The 14,612-nt window shown below is 40.7% G+C and overlaps 1 protein-coding gene across 3 annotated transcripts in view; it reads right to left on the reverse strand.

The window, feature by feature from the left end:
- Positions 1 to 2,373: 2,373 nt before the first annotated feature.
- LOC105030319 (potassium voltage-gated channel subfamily H member 6) overlaps positions 2,374 to 14,612 on the reverse strand; it is a 31,576-nt gene continuing 19,337 nt past the window's right edge. For 2 of the 3 annotated variants that reach the window (XM_034292087.1, XM_034292086.1), the window contains exons 6-12: positions 12,745 to 12,997; positions 10,226 to 10,419; positions 9,590 to 9,701; positions 9,044 to 9,298; positions 8,711 to 8,900; positions 4,479 to 4,671; positions 2,374 to 4,373 (exon numbers count right to left, since the gene is read on the reverse strand). In XM_034292087.1, coding sequence (XP_034147978.1) covers positions 4,083 to 4,373; positions 4,479 to 4,671; positions 8,711 to 8,900; positions 9,044 to 9,298; positions 9,590 to 9,701; positions 10,226 to 10,419; positions 12,745 to 12,997 — 1,488 coding nt within the window. In that variant the 3' untranslated portion in view covers positions 2,374 to 4,082. The remainder of the gene's footprint in view (positions 4,374 to 4,478; positions 4,672 to 8,710; positions 8,901 to 9,043; positions 9,299 to 9,589; positions 9,702 to 10,225; positions 10,420 to 12,744; positions 12,998 to 14,612) is intronic. The other variant, XM_034292088.1, reaches the window with a different exon arrangement.

Raw genomic sequence — 14,612 nt, forward strand, 5'->3', positions numbered from 1 at the left:
TATTATTATTATTATTATTATTGTTCGATTTGAGATCCGGGGCTATTCATAAAAATCCGGGCCTATAGCCCCGGACGCCCAGGGCTGTTGCCCACCACTGGCAAGCGAAAATCGTCTCACATTTGCATAATATAGCCCGTGGCTCTATTTTTCATCGTCTCCTTCGCCTGTAGCATACTTGTGGGTGTGTCTTTAGGCAAACTAGCATCATAACAGCAGGTAAGCTGTGTATTAAGGTTTGAGAATAGCACATTTGTAAGAATGAACGTCAGATTATTACAATGAATAAAATTTGAATATTTTATATTTTTATACATTTGTACATTTTATACATACTCTACTCAATGAATATTCCTAGATGTAATTCTCACCATTACGGTGCATTCACACTATTCGCGATGGGGGGCGATATCTCAATTCATTTCAATGAAAGGAAGCGTGGCGAACGAGTGGCTTGTGGGGCGATGCATGGTCCGTGAGAGGCGAAGGAAAAATTTAGAATTTCTAACTTTATGCAAATCACCCACGCCTATCGCTGGGGACTGACCAATCACGGCATTATGCGTAGGTGGTTGTGAAATGCTCTCCGTACAATTAAAAGAACTTAAACAGAATAGACTCTGTGCACCAGCATAGTGAGGAACTTCCGCTTTTGTCTAGAAGTCTGCATTGCAGTTTCCGGTTTACTTACTAATACTCATCCGCATTAGTAAACACCTAAACTCACAAGATGAGTGATGCTGTTGTACGGAAAAAAAGAAATATAATGTACGTGACTCGTTTAAGTTTCAAGGTACAAGTGGGGCATCATTTTAATCAGGAGAATGTCCTCTTTTTAATAAAATATGGCTTGCGCCATTCAGTGACTTCAAACGCTAGACTAGAAATAGTCAGAAAAGGCGTTTTTTTTTTAAATATACTTCCACGTAATGCAGGTTTAACCGCAGTTAATACCATATAGGACCAGACGTTTACTTCCTATGCCAGTTGTTATTTTTCAGTTTCGTTGTGAAATGAGGTTACAGTAGTAAAATAAAAGAGGAGACCTGTTTTGGTGCTTTTTTGAGGCTATGGAATTTTAAGCTTCATTCAGGTTGAAGAGGCTGAACGAAGGTTCGTTTCAATTCACTTGCTATGGGGACTGCCTGACACATATTATTATATTTATGAATAACAATCAAATGGTTAATTACTTAGAAACTAGTTGATATGAATAAAGGTGCCATCAGTTGTATTCTTATGAATGACTTGTTTGACATTGAGTCAGTGTTGCTGATGCAAAGTAGGTCCTTCATTACCAAACACCAAGTAACTAAATTAGGATACAATTATGAGTCATTAGCAATCTGTAATTTTGGGGGGGTCATGACCCCCCATCCCCCCTAATTCTATGCCCCTGATTACAGTATACCTACTTCTCCGGGCAGCACTATACCACTGGATTACAGTATACCTACTTCTCCGGGTACCACTACACCACTGACTTTAGGCCTATCAATCTTGCCCCGTGAGTATGAATGAGTTTTCAACAATGTTCAATATCTGGTCATGTTGGAAAATGAAACCAAAGCTCTTTACCTGTATTTTATGTATGCTGCTTATTAACCAGGGAGACCAGCATGTCCCGCTGGTCAACATGAGTGCACACTCACCTAACAAACTCAGGTGCCTGAGCTCCTAAATGTGTACTAGAGCATGAAGAGACAAAGAAATCCCTGCTTACGGTACCTTCCCCTTTCCAGTGCTAGTGGCAAAGTCAAGGCTCTAGATTGTTTTAGCTTGGTGCTATGAAAAAGCACTGTAGACAGCTTTGCCACCTGGTTAATTGACATTAAGAGTATTTTCCAGACAGTTTCAGTTTTCATCACACATTTTGTTTTTTATACAACAAAACATGCAGTAAAAACTTTGGGCTGAAGTTAGCCAATTCTTTTACCATTTTTCTCAGTCGCTTTGGTACTATTATCAATTGTATGGTGCAATGTTTCAAAACTCTTAGTACAAGACTCCAGACAGCTCATACTCGTAAATCCGTAAATCTTGCATTCAAAACAACTGATCTTCCTTTCATTTGGTTTGTAAACATCTTTCACCCCAAGATCAGTCATTCAGTCAATACATTTTTGGTGATCAAATGTCATCAAAACATAAGAGAGTGACTTAACTGAAAGAATTGCATTCTAAAAATCAGTTAGACCAAGTTAGTTAGTCCAAGACCAGTTAGTAAGACAAGTGTTTCAAACTCTGACTCTGTGAAGTGCTAATGGTAATCTGTTTATTTCACCGTTTCCACAGTACCAGAAATTTTAACTGTACATTACCTCCATAATTTCTATCCCATAATCAAGTGTGATCAGTGAAGACATCTACAATTATTGATGCAAAAAAGTAACCTTTATTGCAACATGTTTTTTTGTCTAGTCAATTTTAACAAATACTATCAGAAATAAATAACAGAAATGTCAATGTTTTGCACATACTACACTAATTTGCACCAATTCTGTCTTTGGCATTTGGCCCTGATATCTTGTCCACATCACAATTAATGTCTTGAATTTTCATCCAATGCAGGAATATTTCTTTGGCATGGCAAATTCAAACCTAACATTGGTCACTAGTGATGTCATGGCATGGCTTATCCATGAGCTGTAGGAGGGTGACATGGGGATGGCAGACCTTCCACCTCAATAATGAAAGGAGATCATGGGGCAGGTCTACGGTCAGAAAACAGGGATTGGCCCAAAACCATTCCTGAATTACCTCTGAATGGTGGAACCTAACATTATCACACACAATATTATTGAGGAACTCAAGGAGGTATGCAGCCACAGCACTGTAAGACCCAAGAAGTGGCTTATGTCTTACCAGCCCATTTTCAGATATGGCAACACACGTGAATACGTTTCCCCCACATTGTCCAGGCACATGGGCAGTTGCTCATTGGCCAATGATATTGCGCCGTCACTGTCAAGTTTTGGCTTGGTAGAAGCCTGCTTTATCAACAAAGATGTTCAGTTTGTAGTTTTTTTTAATCCACAAAGCAGTTCAGTTTGTAGTTTTGACCCTGTTCAGGGTCTCTCGTATTCCTTTGCCTTGCTGTCTATCCTGCCCCATGATGGATGACACTGCCAGTGTTCACATGGTTATATGGTTACCAGTTGTAGTTACTACCATGTGGATAGCAATCATGTCCTGTTTATGACAGTATTGTAAAGTCCATAGTCAATGCAGTGGTCTTTTATTGCTCACACTACCAACACCAATGTTGTGGGTTGGAATCCCACAGAGATCACATACAAATCTATGGCTTTAGGGTGGTGATTCTGTCCTTTTCAATCTGAACACAGTAGCCAAAACTATGTAAAATACATACAGTATATTCACCAAATGGTTGAGTGATGATCAATTAGGAACCATGAGCATAATTATAGGAAAAGGTATTTTAACAATAGAGAAGAAAACCTTATAAAAAGTTATAGCATGTACTTTGTATGAACATAATGTATTTCAATGTGAAACTTTCTAGGTGTTTTTATTGTACTCAGTCAATGTCAGATGTACTTAGGGTTGTGAAAAAGGGGCATTTTTACCACATATTTGTGTGAATAGTACCAAAGCGTCTGAAAAAAACTTGAATAGCTGTTTAATCGCACCCATTTTTAGATTTCACTGCATAGGGCTGTTTCTGGATAGGGCCCAGAGAAGGATGTGTTTTGCTACTATCCTGCCCGCCACATAGAAGCAGTCAGTTGAATCCCAGGTAGGAGCCAGGGCTGAGAATGAATCCCAGGTAGGAGCCAGGGCTGAGAATGAATCCCAGGTAGGAGCCAGGGCTGAGAATGAATCCCAGGTAGGAGCCAGGGCTGAGAATGAATCCCAGGTAGGAGCCAGGGCTGAGAATGAATCCCAGGTAGGAGCCAGGGCTGAGAATGAATCCCAGGTAGGAGCCATGGCTGAGAATGAATCCCAGGTAGGAGCCAGGGCTGAGAATGAATCCCAGGTAGGAGCCAGGGCTGAGAATGAATCCCAGGTAGGAGGCATGGCTGAGAATGAATCCCAGGTAGGAGCTAGGGCTGAGAACTTCAGGTTGCTGGAAGTACAGGATCTGAGAGGTGTTGCTGGAGCTCCACCTGCCCAGAGGAGGATTCCAGGTTCCCGGGTAATGAGGGGAAGCGGAGGCTCCTACTCAGTCCAGGGAAATCCATTAAAGACAGCGGCGGCTTGAGAATGACCTGGGCCGGCATAGGGACGAGTGAGGTTTTCTGCTCCCCATCCGGAGTGATGGACATGGTGTCGTCAGATTCTACAGTCAGATGTATACCGCTGGACAGCGACTCTTGAGATTTCAGGGGTAACTTGACCTGGTCTGAGGTCTAAAACAATACAATTAGTTATGTGTATTGAATAACATATTGGAGGTTAAAGAGCACAGCTGTTCCAGGTAGTCAAAAGGTAACCATGTATCATAGAGCTCCTACCTGCATGGATGCTCGGCTGTCCATCTGTATGGGTGAGATGGGATATAGTGTGTGTAACACTGGCGCTCCCGTCCCATATATCCCCGGGGAATCTGTGGCAGACACCGTGCTGTAAGCTGGTGGTACTGGCGCCATCTGTCTCTGGAGCAGCTGCAGGATGACATTGATATCAGCAGTCATTCGCGTCTCCAGTCTGTTGACAGAGGAATGGAAGGGTTGGAAATCAAAAGGTAAAGGGCTTTTATGTATTCGTCCAAGTCACATTCCACAAAACTACTTGAATGCCAGAAACTGTTATGAGGGGAATATAATGACTATAATAATGGCCTTGAACTGTCAAATTATTTAGAATAAAATTTGAATATCTACATTAAAACAGTTTCCTATTAAAAATGTTTCCAGCCGGGGAAAATTATATTCTGCCAGACGGCTTTCTGACAACAGACTAAGACACTTAACAACTGGATGGGTAACTTTTAAGTTGGTCAATGGTAAAATATCACAAAGTTCCATGTTACATAGATACTACTGTTGTTTGCTCCTTGGGGTTTAAGGCCGGGCGTCTCTGTAAAGCACTTTGTGACAACTGCTGTTGTAAAAAGGGCTTTATAAATAAAATTGATTTTATTATGAACTGACTAACTGTACAGAAACTTAGCAATGTCCATATTTCAGCGATGCCTGATGTTTTATAATAACATGCGCAGTTCAAACAGGGTTTTAAAACAAAAACTCAAAAATCTAAGACTTTGTCTATGTACACAAAAGGCCTATTTCTATCAAATAATGTTCACAAATCTGCCTAAATCTGTGTTAGTGAGCACTTCTCCTTTGCCGAGATAATCCATCCACCTCACAGGTGTGGCATATCAAGATGCTGATTTGACAGCATGATTATTGCACAGGTGTGCCTTAGGCTGGCCACAATAAAAGGCCACTCTAAAATGTGCAGTTCCATCACACAGCACAATGCCACAGATGTTGCAAGTTCTGAGGGAGCGTGCAATTGGCATGCTGACTCCAGGAATGTCCACCAGAGCTGTTGCCCATGCATTGAATGTTCATTTCTCTACCATAAGCCATCTCCAAAGGCGTTTCAGAGAATTTGGCAGTACATCCAACCGGCCTCACAACTGCAGACCACGTGAAACCACATCAGCCCAGGACCTCCACATCCAGCATCTTCACCTCCAAGATCATCTGAGACCAGCCACCCGGACAGCTGCTGCAACATGCAGTTTGCATAACCAAAGAATTTCTGCAGAAACTGTCAGAAACCGTCTCAGGGAAGCATCTTGATATGCCACACCTGTGAGGTGGATGGATTATCTCGGCAAAGGAGAAGTGCTCACTAACACATTTGTGAGCAATATTAGAGAACAATAGGCATTTTGTGTACATAGACAAAGTCTTAGATCTTTGAGTTCAGCTCATGATAAATGGGGGCAAACACAAAAGTGTTGCGTTTATAATTTTGTTCAGTGTATGCTTATTTGTTGTGCTACATTTTACTCTTGAATTAATTCAGGCTTGCCTAAACAATGTGTGAATACTTGCATTTAAAATATTGTCTACAAAATGTGGTAAAATTGTCTTTGACCTTGACATCAAGTACTATATTGTTTATATAACTCGTAAAAAATCTTAATGAAAATGATAATAATCATACTTTGTGATGTAATTAAAACAAATAATAATTCCTTCGATAATCAGGTCTACCCCTTGATGTTTAATGGGTTTCAATTGTGGTCTTGGGTTAAGCCACAGACCTGTCCTGAAGCCACTCCAGCCTTGTATTGCCTTTGTGCTTTGGGTCATAGGTTGAAAGATTAATCTTGTCCCCAACCTGACCCATATGCAAAAGTAATATAATATATATGGGTCAGTTCACCATCTTAATCTTTTCTTTTTATTGGCCAGTCTGAGATATGGCTCTCTCTTTGCAACTCTTTCTAGAAGGCCAGCATCCCAGAGTTGCCCCTTCACTGCTGACTTTGAGACTGTTTTTTTGCTGGTACTATTTAATGAAATTGCCAGTTTTTTACTAATGTATTTGCCTTCTTGCTCAGTTCTTCACTGGGGCCTCCCAATCCTCTTTCTATTCTGGTTAGAGACAGTTTGTGCTGCTCTGTGAAGGGTGCAGTACACACATTTGTACAATATTTTCAGTTTCATGGCAGTTTCTTGAGCCTGTAATCATACCTCAAATGCTGATGCTGAAGATACTCAACTAGTCTAATGAAGGCTAGTTTTATTGCTTCTTTAATCAGCACAAACGTTTTCAGCAGTGCTAACAATCACAAGAGTTTTCTAATGATCAATTAGCCTTTTAAAATGATAAACTTGGATTAGCAAACACAACGTGCCGTTGGAACACAGGACTGATGATTGCTGATGTAGCATTATGTATCGGCGTCGGATGCACCAATACATAATGTTGCATCCTCAAACCCAGATGTTCTCAATTGGATTCAGGTCTGGGGAACGTGAGGGCCAGTCAATGGCATCAATGCCTTCGTCATCCAGGAACTTCCTACACACTCTGACAATGGGTTTGAGGATTTTATCCCAGTACTTAAAAGCAGTCAGGGTACCGTTGGCTAGCACATGGAAGTCTGTGTGACCCTTCAAGGATATGCCTCCCCAGACCATCACTGACCCACTGCCAAACCTGTCATGCTGGATGATGTTGCAGGCAGCATAACGTTCACCATGGCGTCTCCACACTCTTTCAATCTGGCACATGCTCAGTGTGAACCTGCTATCATCTGTGAAGGGAACAGGGGGCCAATGGCAGACCTGCCAATTGTGGTTTTCTCTGCTGAATGCCAAACGAGCTGCACAGTGTTGGGCTGTGAGCACAGGTCCCACTAGAGAACAACGGGCCCTCATGCCACCCTCATGGAGTCTGTTTCTGACAGTTTGGTCAGAAACATGCACATTAGTAGCCTGCTGGATGTCATTTTGTAGGGCTCTGGCTGTGCTACGCCTGTTCCTCCTTGCATAAATAAGCAGATACCGTTCCTGCTGCTGGGTTGATGCCCTTCTACGGCCGTGTCCAGCTCTCCTTGTGTAACGGCCTGTCTCCTGGTATCTCCTCCATGCTCTTCAGACTGTACTGGGAGACACAGCAAACCTTGCGATGGCAGGTATGGATGTGCCATCCTGGAGGAGCTGAACTAACTGTGCAAACTGAATGAGCTGCAGGTACTGCCTCTGGCTATCAGTAGTGACAATGACACTAGCAAAACCCAAAATTAGAGAAGAATCAGTCATGAAGGACAAGGAAGGAGCAATTGTCTATGGCCAACACCTGCAAAACCATTCCCTTTTGGGGGGTTGTCTTGCTGTTGCCTCTCCAGTGCACCTTTCATTTGCACGGAAACAGGTGACACTGATTCACAATCGCCTATGCTTGCTAACTGGACAGATTGATATCCCTGAAGTTTAATTAACTTGGTATTGAACTGTGATGACATGTTACCTTAATTTTTTTGAGCAGTGTATATTCCTATATATTATATTTTGCATATAAGGAGGTTCTGTGCACTGTGAATCTGATACTCTCTAAGGAACTACTTATTTAGTTCCATTCATCCATCCCGGAATCCTAACCAGTCTGTCAGTCCCTCCCTTAAGCATCCCCTTAACACCATGTTCCTACCATTATTATTCACCAAATGGATGGTTATAGCCAGGTGATGAGCAGTACCTTGTCTTAGCCAGACATAGCACTTGGCATTCAGGCCTAATAGTTAGATTTTGAGAATGTTTTAAGATTAGAGAATGTTCCTCCAGGCAGCATGTAATGTACCTATTACTCAGGAGTGGGCTCTGTTTACCCACTCTTTAGAGAAACTCTGAAACTCTGTAAGCCATTGGGTTCTTGGTCCTCTCCCTGACCAAGACCTGTCATGCTTGGTTACATAGTTTTTCCAGATGACCAGCTCTAATATTTTTCGCTTTGTCATTATTGGGTATTGTATTGGGATGTTTCTAATAATAGTCCTTTCTTTGGGATTATATGCTATATATCTGTATACACACTGGGAAAGCTACCTAATGTAAACGGCCTTCATAATATTTATTTAATTTATTGATTGACATGACATATAAAAGTAAAATTTTGTATACATTCTCACATGTATTTTAGAAGAGAAATGTGCAGCAAAAACTGTTCGCATTCAAACCAACTCTCGGTCAGGCAATAGTAACCATGTTGTTCTGCTCACCTGTTGAGCTGTGACTGTAGTAGTTCCAATCGGGATTCCAGCTCAGTAGGCTGGTCCTCTGTGAACTGTGATGGATGGTAAGACGCCCGAACTGAAGAGGAGCGCCACTGCCTGTTGGAATACTGGGTCGACTGCTTTTCTGGCCAGTATCGAACATAGCCAGACATGGTGGGGGAGATTTGAGAGGAGGCTGAAAACATTTACAAGGTGGAAAAACATCCCTTTACTGTCCATTTTAAATGAATAGTTGCCTTCCATGGAACTCAAAACAGTAACTCTACGTAACATACTAATACAACAAACTGTTTTAAAATGTTGCAGCTTATGGTTTACCTGGGTGAGCCCTATCGATGGGGGCCTCCTGGCCTACTGTGGCACTGCTGGGGGCCATCAGCCGCACCACTGAGGGAGAGTAGTCTACCCCATCTGAAGTGTACAACTCCATCTTTCCCCCGTGGGTGAGGGGCTTGTTTAGGTCTTCACTGGATTCGGAGCAGGGCGACTCACAGCTACAGTGTTCTTCCCAGTGGGGCTGTGGGGCCGAGTGGCGGTGGCGGTAGGGGTACGGGTCATCCTGGTCCATGCCATCTGCCAAGCAGCATACAAATGATAAAAGTAGGTCTACTGGCAGCCTTAAAAGCAAGCTAGATAGAAAAGTAACCTGTGATTGGAATACATTGTATGTAGAAAGCTACTTGGAGTGCAGGGTTTTCTTCCAGGCTAGCGGTTTAAGACATTGGGTTGTATTTAAACAGTAGATATTATAAGTACTTTTAAATAATAATCAACAAAATTACATGGAATCTTTTCAAGCATGTATATCTTAAAACAAGTTTCTGTTAGCTTAAAACAAATTGCATACTATGGTCAAAGGCTTACCAGGTCCGTTTCGACAGTCCAGAGAGTGTCCCCTGTGTCGTGGCTTGCTACGACTGTAGCCACACTCATCACCAGAATCGTCAGCCAACAGTAGAGGTGGGCCATGATTAACCTGACAGAGACAACACAGCGATTCCTTAACAGTGCAATGTGTAGAATCCTGCCTTTAATATTTACTTTATTTTTCCTTTTTTTCTGAATTAAAGTGGAATAGTATTAGCTAGTCCAGGGTGACATATGGTGGGGGAGATATTAATTCAAGTGTCTATAGTGATTATTAGGGGACATCAATATTGTGCAAAATGATAGACAGACCAGCTAGACATTTTAAATGGGTAATATCTCAGGCACTTACTACGATTTTGTCAAAAAATATATTTGAAGCATTAAAAAATATAAATATTTAATGCAGATGTCTTCTGGTCAGTAATGCTATAATTTATGCTAGTAGTAGTAAAAACTTTAATTTGCCCACTTTAATAAACAAACTGAATCAATCCCAATACACTGACACAGTGCCCACAATTCCCTCTCATTGGACGCTGTAAACCAAAAGGAATGTGTTTGACGGTATACTGTAAAAACCCAATGTAAATGGTTTAGCCACACATCAAATCTGTGAGTGTCTCTTCTTACATCTCTAAGGTCAAAGGTCAACTCCAAGTTATCCCAGAAGTTGTCAGCAAAGCTTGGGTAAATATCCAGAACCTCAAGCAGGTCGTCCCTCTGAATCCGGTGCAGGTCACAGTAAGTGATGGCACGCACGTCAGAGTTGGACTTGCCTGGCTCTGCATACATTTGGATAGACTCCCCAAAGATGTCATTCTTTTCTAAAGGGTAGAAAGTAAGGGGAATAGTAAGTGAACATTGAGAGGATTGAAATCACTTAAATTGCTGTTATTTAAAATGAACTATAGGATGTACTGTACTGTGCAAAAGGCCTAGGCCACCTGCAAAAGGAGTTTGAAGCCATTTATTTTAAGATTGTTGTTTGCTTACTAAAGCGATGTATGAAAATGATATACAAATATTAATGACTCGATCATTAAATTCAAATTTTTATTTAAAATTGTTTAAAGATTTTTTTTTTGAATATTCATCAATATTCATATTCAAGTCTGTTAAGGTGGGCTGTAAATTGATTGTATGCCTTGTTTGTCTTACTGTACCTCCCACACATGCTGTGCTAATGTTAACCATCCAACGCTGAGCCTTTAGCAATTGGTCTTGATCAATGGCTAGATGCTAATCATGAATCCTGAGCCAATCAGAAGACAGGCATGAAACCACTAGTAAAAATCAAAGAGGGAGGGTGACTTTGTAATTTTTGCATGTGTGCAGAACTTATCTTCTACATCAAACTGGTTCCACGGAGGGCTGAGTGTCTAGAGGGTTTCGCTCTCACCTTGTACTTGATTGATTAATTAGGTCACTAATTGGTAACGTTCTACCCTCACCTGGTGGTTTAGGTCTGAACTGGGAACCAATTTAAAGGAAAAAACTAAAACATGCAGCTACCCGGCCCTCCGTGAAGCCGGTTCATTCTACATAGTGCTTGCTGCTGTGAATGGCTATAGTTGCTAATCAGGACTCATCTGAGTGAGTTTCTAATTTCTCTGGGTGCAATTAATAGCGCATGTATGCGTACAACCCTTAAAGACTGAGATAAGCGCATTGTACAAGAACTACATTTCTCCTGTAGATTTTTTTTTTATTATGCAATACTCCAACGCAGTCCACACGTATTGGGTAGTGACATAAGTTTTGTTGTTTCAGCCCTGTATCTTCCCCGGTGGTTTTCTGCCAGGCACTGTACTGCAGCCATCTTCAGTTCCTATTTGTTTCAGCCCTGTATCTTCCCCGGTGGTTTTCTGCCAGGCACTGTACTGCAGCCATCTTCAGTTCCTATTTGTTTCAGGGCATTTTTGCTTTTAGTGTTTTATTCAACAAGTGAAACTCATGCTCAGTATGATTCAGGTTAGGTGATTGTATTTTTGCAACTTGCAGTCCATCTTCTTCAATTTCTTAGCTTTTTTCATTATGGTGAGTATTCTTCTTTGTATATCTATTTTCTTTGTAATGTACCAAACAGTTTCGGCCTGTGTCTCGGTGACAGTTTTATTCTATTCTGATGTATCTGGCTCCAAATGCAAAGCATACAGCAGAATCAAAACTGGACATTGACTGCTCTTTTGCACATGCATTAATGATGCCAAAAATGATGATGCCACACCTGAGTTATAAGAAAAGGTTGTGAAGACAACTGTGCAAAGTGAGTAACCTTAAACTGGAGGATTATATAAAAAACATCCTGTTATTTCTACAACCCTGTTTCCAACAAAGTTGGGACACTGTGTCAAATGTAAATGTAAGTTTTTTGAAAATAATATTTCCACTTTGAATTTGATGCCAGCAACACATTTCTAAAAAGCTGGGACAGAGGCAACAAAAGACAGGAAGAGTTGTGTAATGCTAAAAGAAATATGGTGGAAAATCTCATAACTAATTGGGTTGATTGGCAACAGGGCAGACTGGATATAAAAAGAGCATCCGAGAGCAGATGAGTCTTTCAGAAATAAATCCAAAATGGGCATGTTTTTTTCCAAAAACAATAACATTTCTCAGTTTCAGCAATTGATATGTTGTCTTTGTACTACTTTCAATTAAATATAGGGGAAATTATTTGCATATCATTGCATTATGTTTTTATTTGCATTTTATGCACCGTCTCAACTTTGTTGGCAACAGGGTTGTAAATGGTTCATCCTATATTGATTAAAATATTGTCAAATTAAAGATGACCCAACTGTAATTGTATACTTTCAAATCCAAAGTGCTGGAGGCAAAACAACAAAACATGTCTCAATGTCCAAATACTTATGTACTATTCTGTATATTGTATTTCTCAGAGAGGGCTGGAGCCAAGACGCCATATGGACAGCCTATAGAAAAGACAGGCTTATTCCATTCAAAGTCAGGGCTACACTTACCAGATAGTGGCTAGACAAACTGGTCTACACTGAACCAACATGCATCAGCCAAATGTGTGCATCGGACATAAGGTCAATATTTTTACTTAAGTAAAGAGCTCAGTAACATAGCTACGGTCAAGGCTGCAGACCATAGACGTGTAGAAATGGTATAGCCTTCGTTACCTAGTATGGCCACCACAATGTCATTGTGGTTGATCTGGATGGTACCACGAGCAATGAAGTAGAGAGAATTTAGGATGTCTCCACAGTGGATGAGGGTATCACCCGGCGGGGCATGTACTGTCTTGAAGCGCATGGCTAAAGCCCGCAGACAGGCTTTGCTGCCCCCCCGAAAGGCCTTGCAGTTCTGCAACAGACTGCGGTTCAGGTGTAGACAGATGTCCGCCTGCAAGCACTCTGGAAACCCTTTCAGCACCTTGGGAGGAAGACGCAGAGGGAAAGTACGTATCAATTTCAATATTTGGAATCATGCTACAGGATAGTAAACAAATTCAGTAAGTTATTTAAAGTGCTTCAAAGTAACTTTTTTTTGCGCTACAGTATGTTACGGTGGTCAACAGGTAAAAATTTGACCATCACAAAGAGGTGTTTGAATTTGGTCATGTCATTATGTCGCCTGATTCCTTATTGATTGTGCTTGCTGCATTTTCCTTTGACTTTATTCATCAGAATCTTGCGAATCCATTACGGTGAATGCATTACCATAATGTGTCATTTGTGAAGGAGGGTTGTCGTAACAAGATAGCCGTCACTAACACGTCTGGAAAAATCGAACACAAAAACATGGTACAGTATACATCAATCAAAATGGGAGAGCCAGGGGAACATGCTCATGGTCATCATCATACTGCTAATTTTCTGCTCCGACTCATAGAGCTTTAAAAGACTAAATCCCTCCGGAGTCGTCAGTGACAGTTGTCTTGATACAGACAATCGACATGACCAAATGGTTAGACCTACAAATGTATTAGTAACTCAAATGTTCGAATCGGGAGAGTCTCTGGAACACGTGAAAGTGTTTCGTTTTGCTGTAAGATGCCCATAAGCAATGCCATGAACCAAAAGCTAAGTTGAGGAAACAGAGGAAAATTATCCTCATCAGGTGCACTTACAAATATGCTGCTTAAAAATGACAAAGTAAAGGATAATAGAAACGTGCTATATTCAGTATTCAGAGTCACTGGAAGGTGGTGTTGGTTTTGCTCTAGGACACCCACAGGTTGATCTATAATGGTAAAGGTAAGCACAGTACACTGTATGAAAATAAAATAAAAATGAATATTTATTTTGCCATCTTTTGGATACAAAATAGGCAAAGTAAATAATTAAACAAAGCGTTTCTGTAGAATCTGCTTTTATGCACAGTAAAAAGACTCTTACTAAAGACTCTTTCATTGTCATAAAAAAAATAAAATCTCACGTCTTTGGGAAAGCTTCATAGGTCCTACGACTCCATATAAAAATACAAAAAGATCTATGCATAATAAATCTTTAAACAATCGGTATGTTAACTTTGCACAAACATAATTTAGTGCCTTCAGCCTGTATGTCTTAAAGGGACATTTCACCATAGAACTAGTCATTCTACCAGTTACTAATGGTAGCAAGGATAATGTGCATTTGTGTCAAGATATCCTCAACACAATCTATAACAAGCAAATTTGAAATTCGCAGTAGAATCTTCTCTCTCTGTATTAGTCAGTCCACAAAATACAACAAGTTCCTGAATTAATTAAACGTAGATCCCGCCTCCCCAGAAAACGGCCATCTGAAACCAAACAACCATTTTTTAGACAAAAAATGTACTTTTAACACCAATGGGCCTGTCTGTAGTTTTAACAAGCCAATGCTGAAAATTGCTCTTTTGTATTTTGTTTGCATGGTCCTGTTGCAAGTAATGCACCCATTAAGTAACTACAACATATTTCACTAGTAAACACCATGTTCACATTTACTTATTTAACATACAAACAAAAAACTACATTCACACATTTACCAGTAGAAATCACTGTTTCCACTGATAATTTCCT

The sequence above is a fragment of the Esox lucius genome, chromosome 5 (genome assembly GCF_011004845.1).
Source record: "Esox lucius isolate fEsoLuc1 chromosome 5, fEsoLuc1.pri, whole genome shotgun sequence".
Lineage (NCBI taxonomy): Eukaryota > Metazoa > Chordata > Actinopteri > Esociformes > Esocidae > Esox > Esox lucius.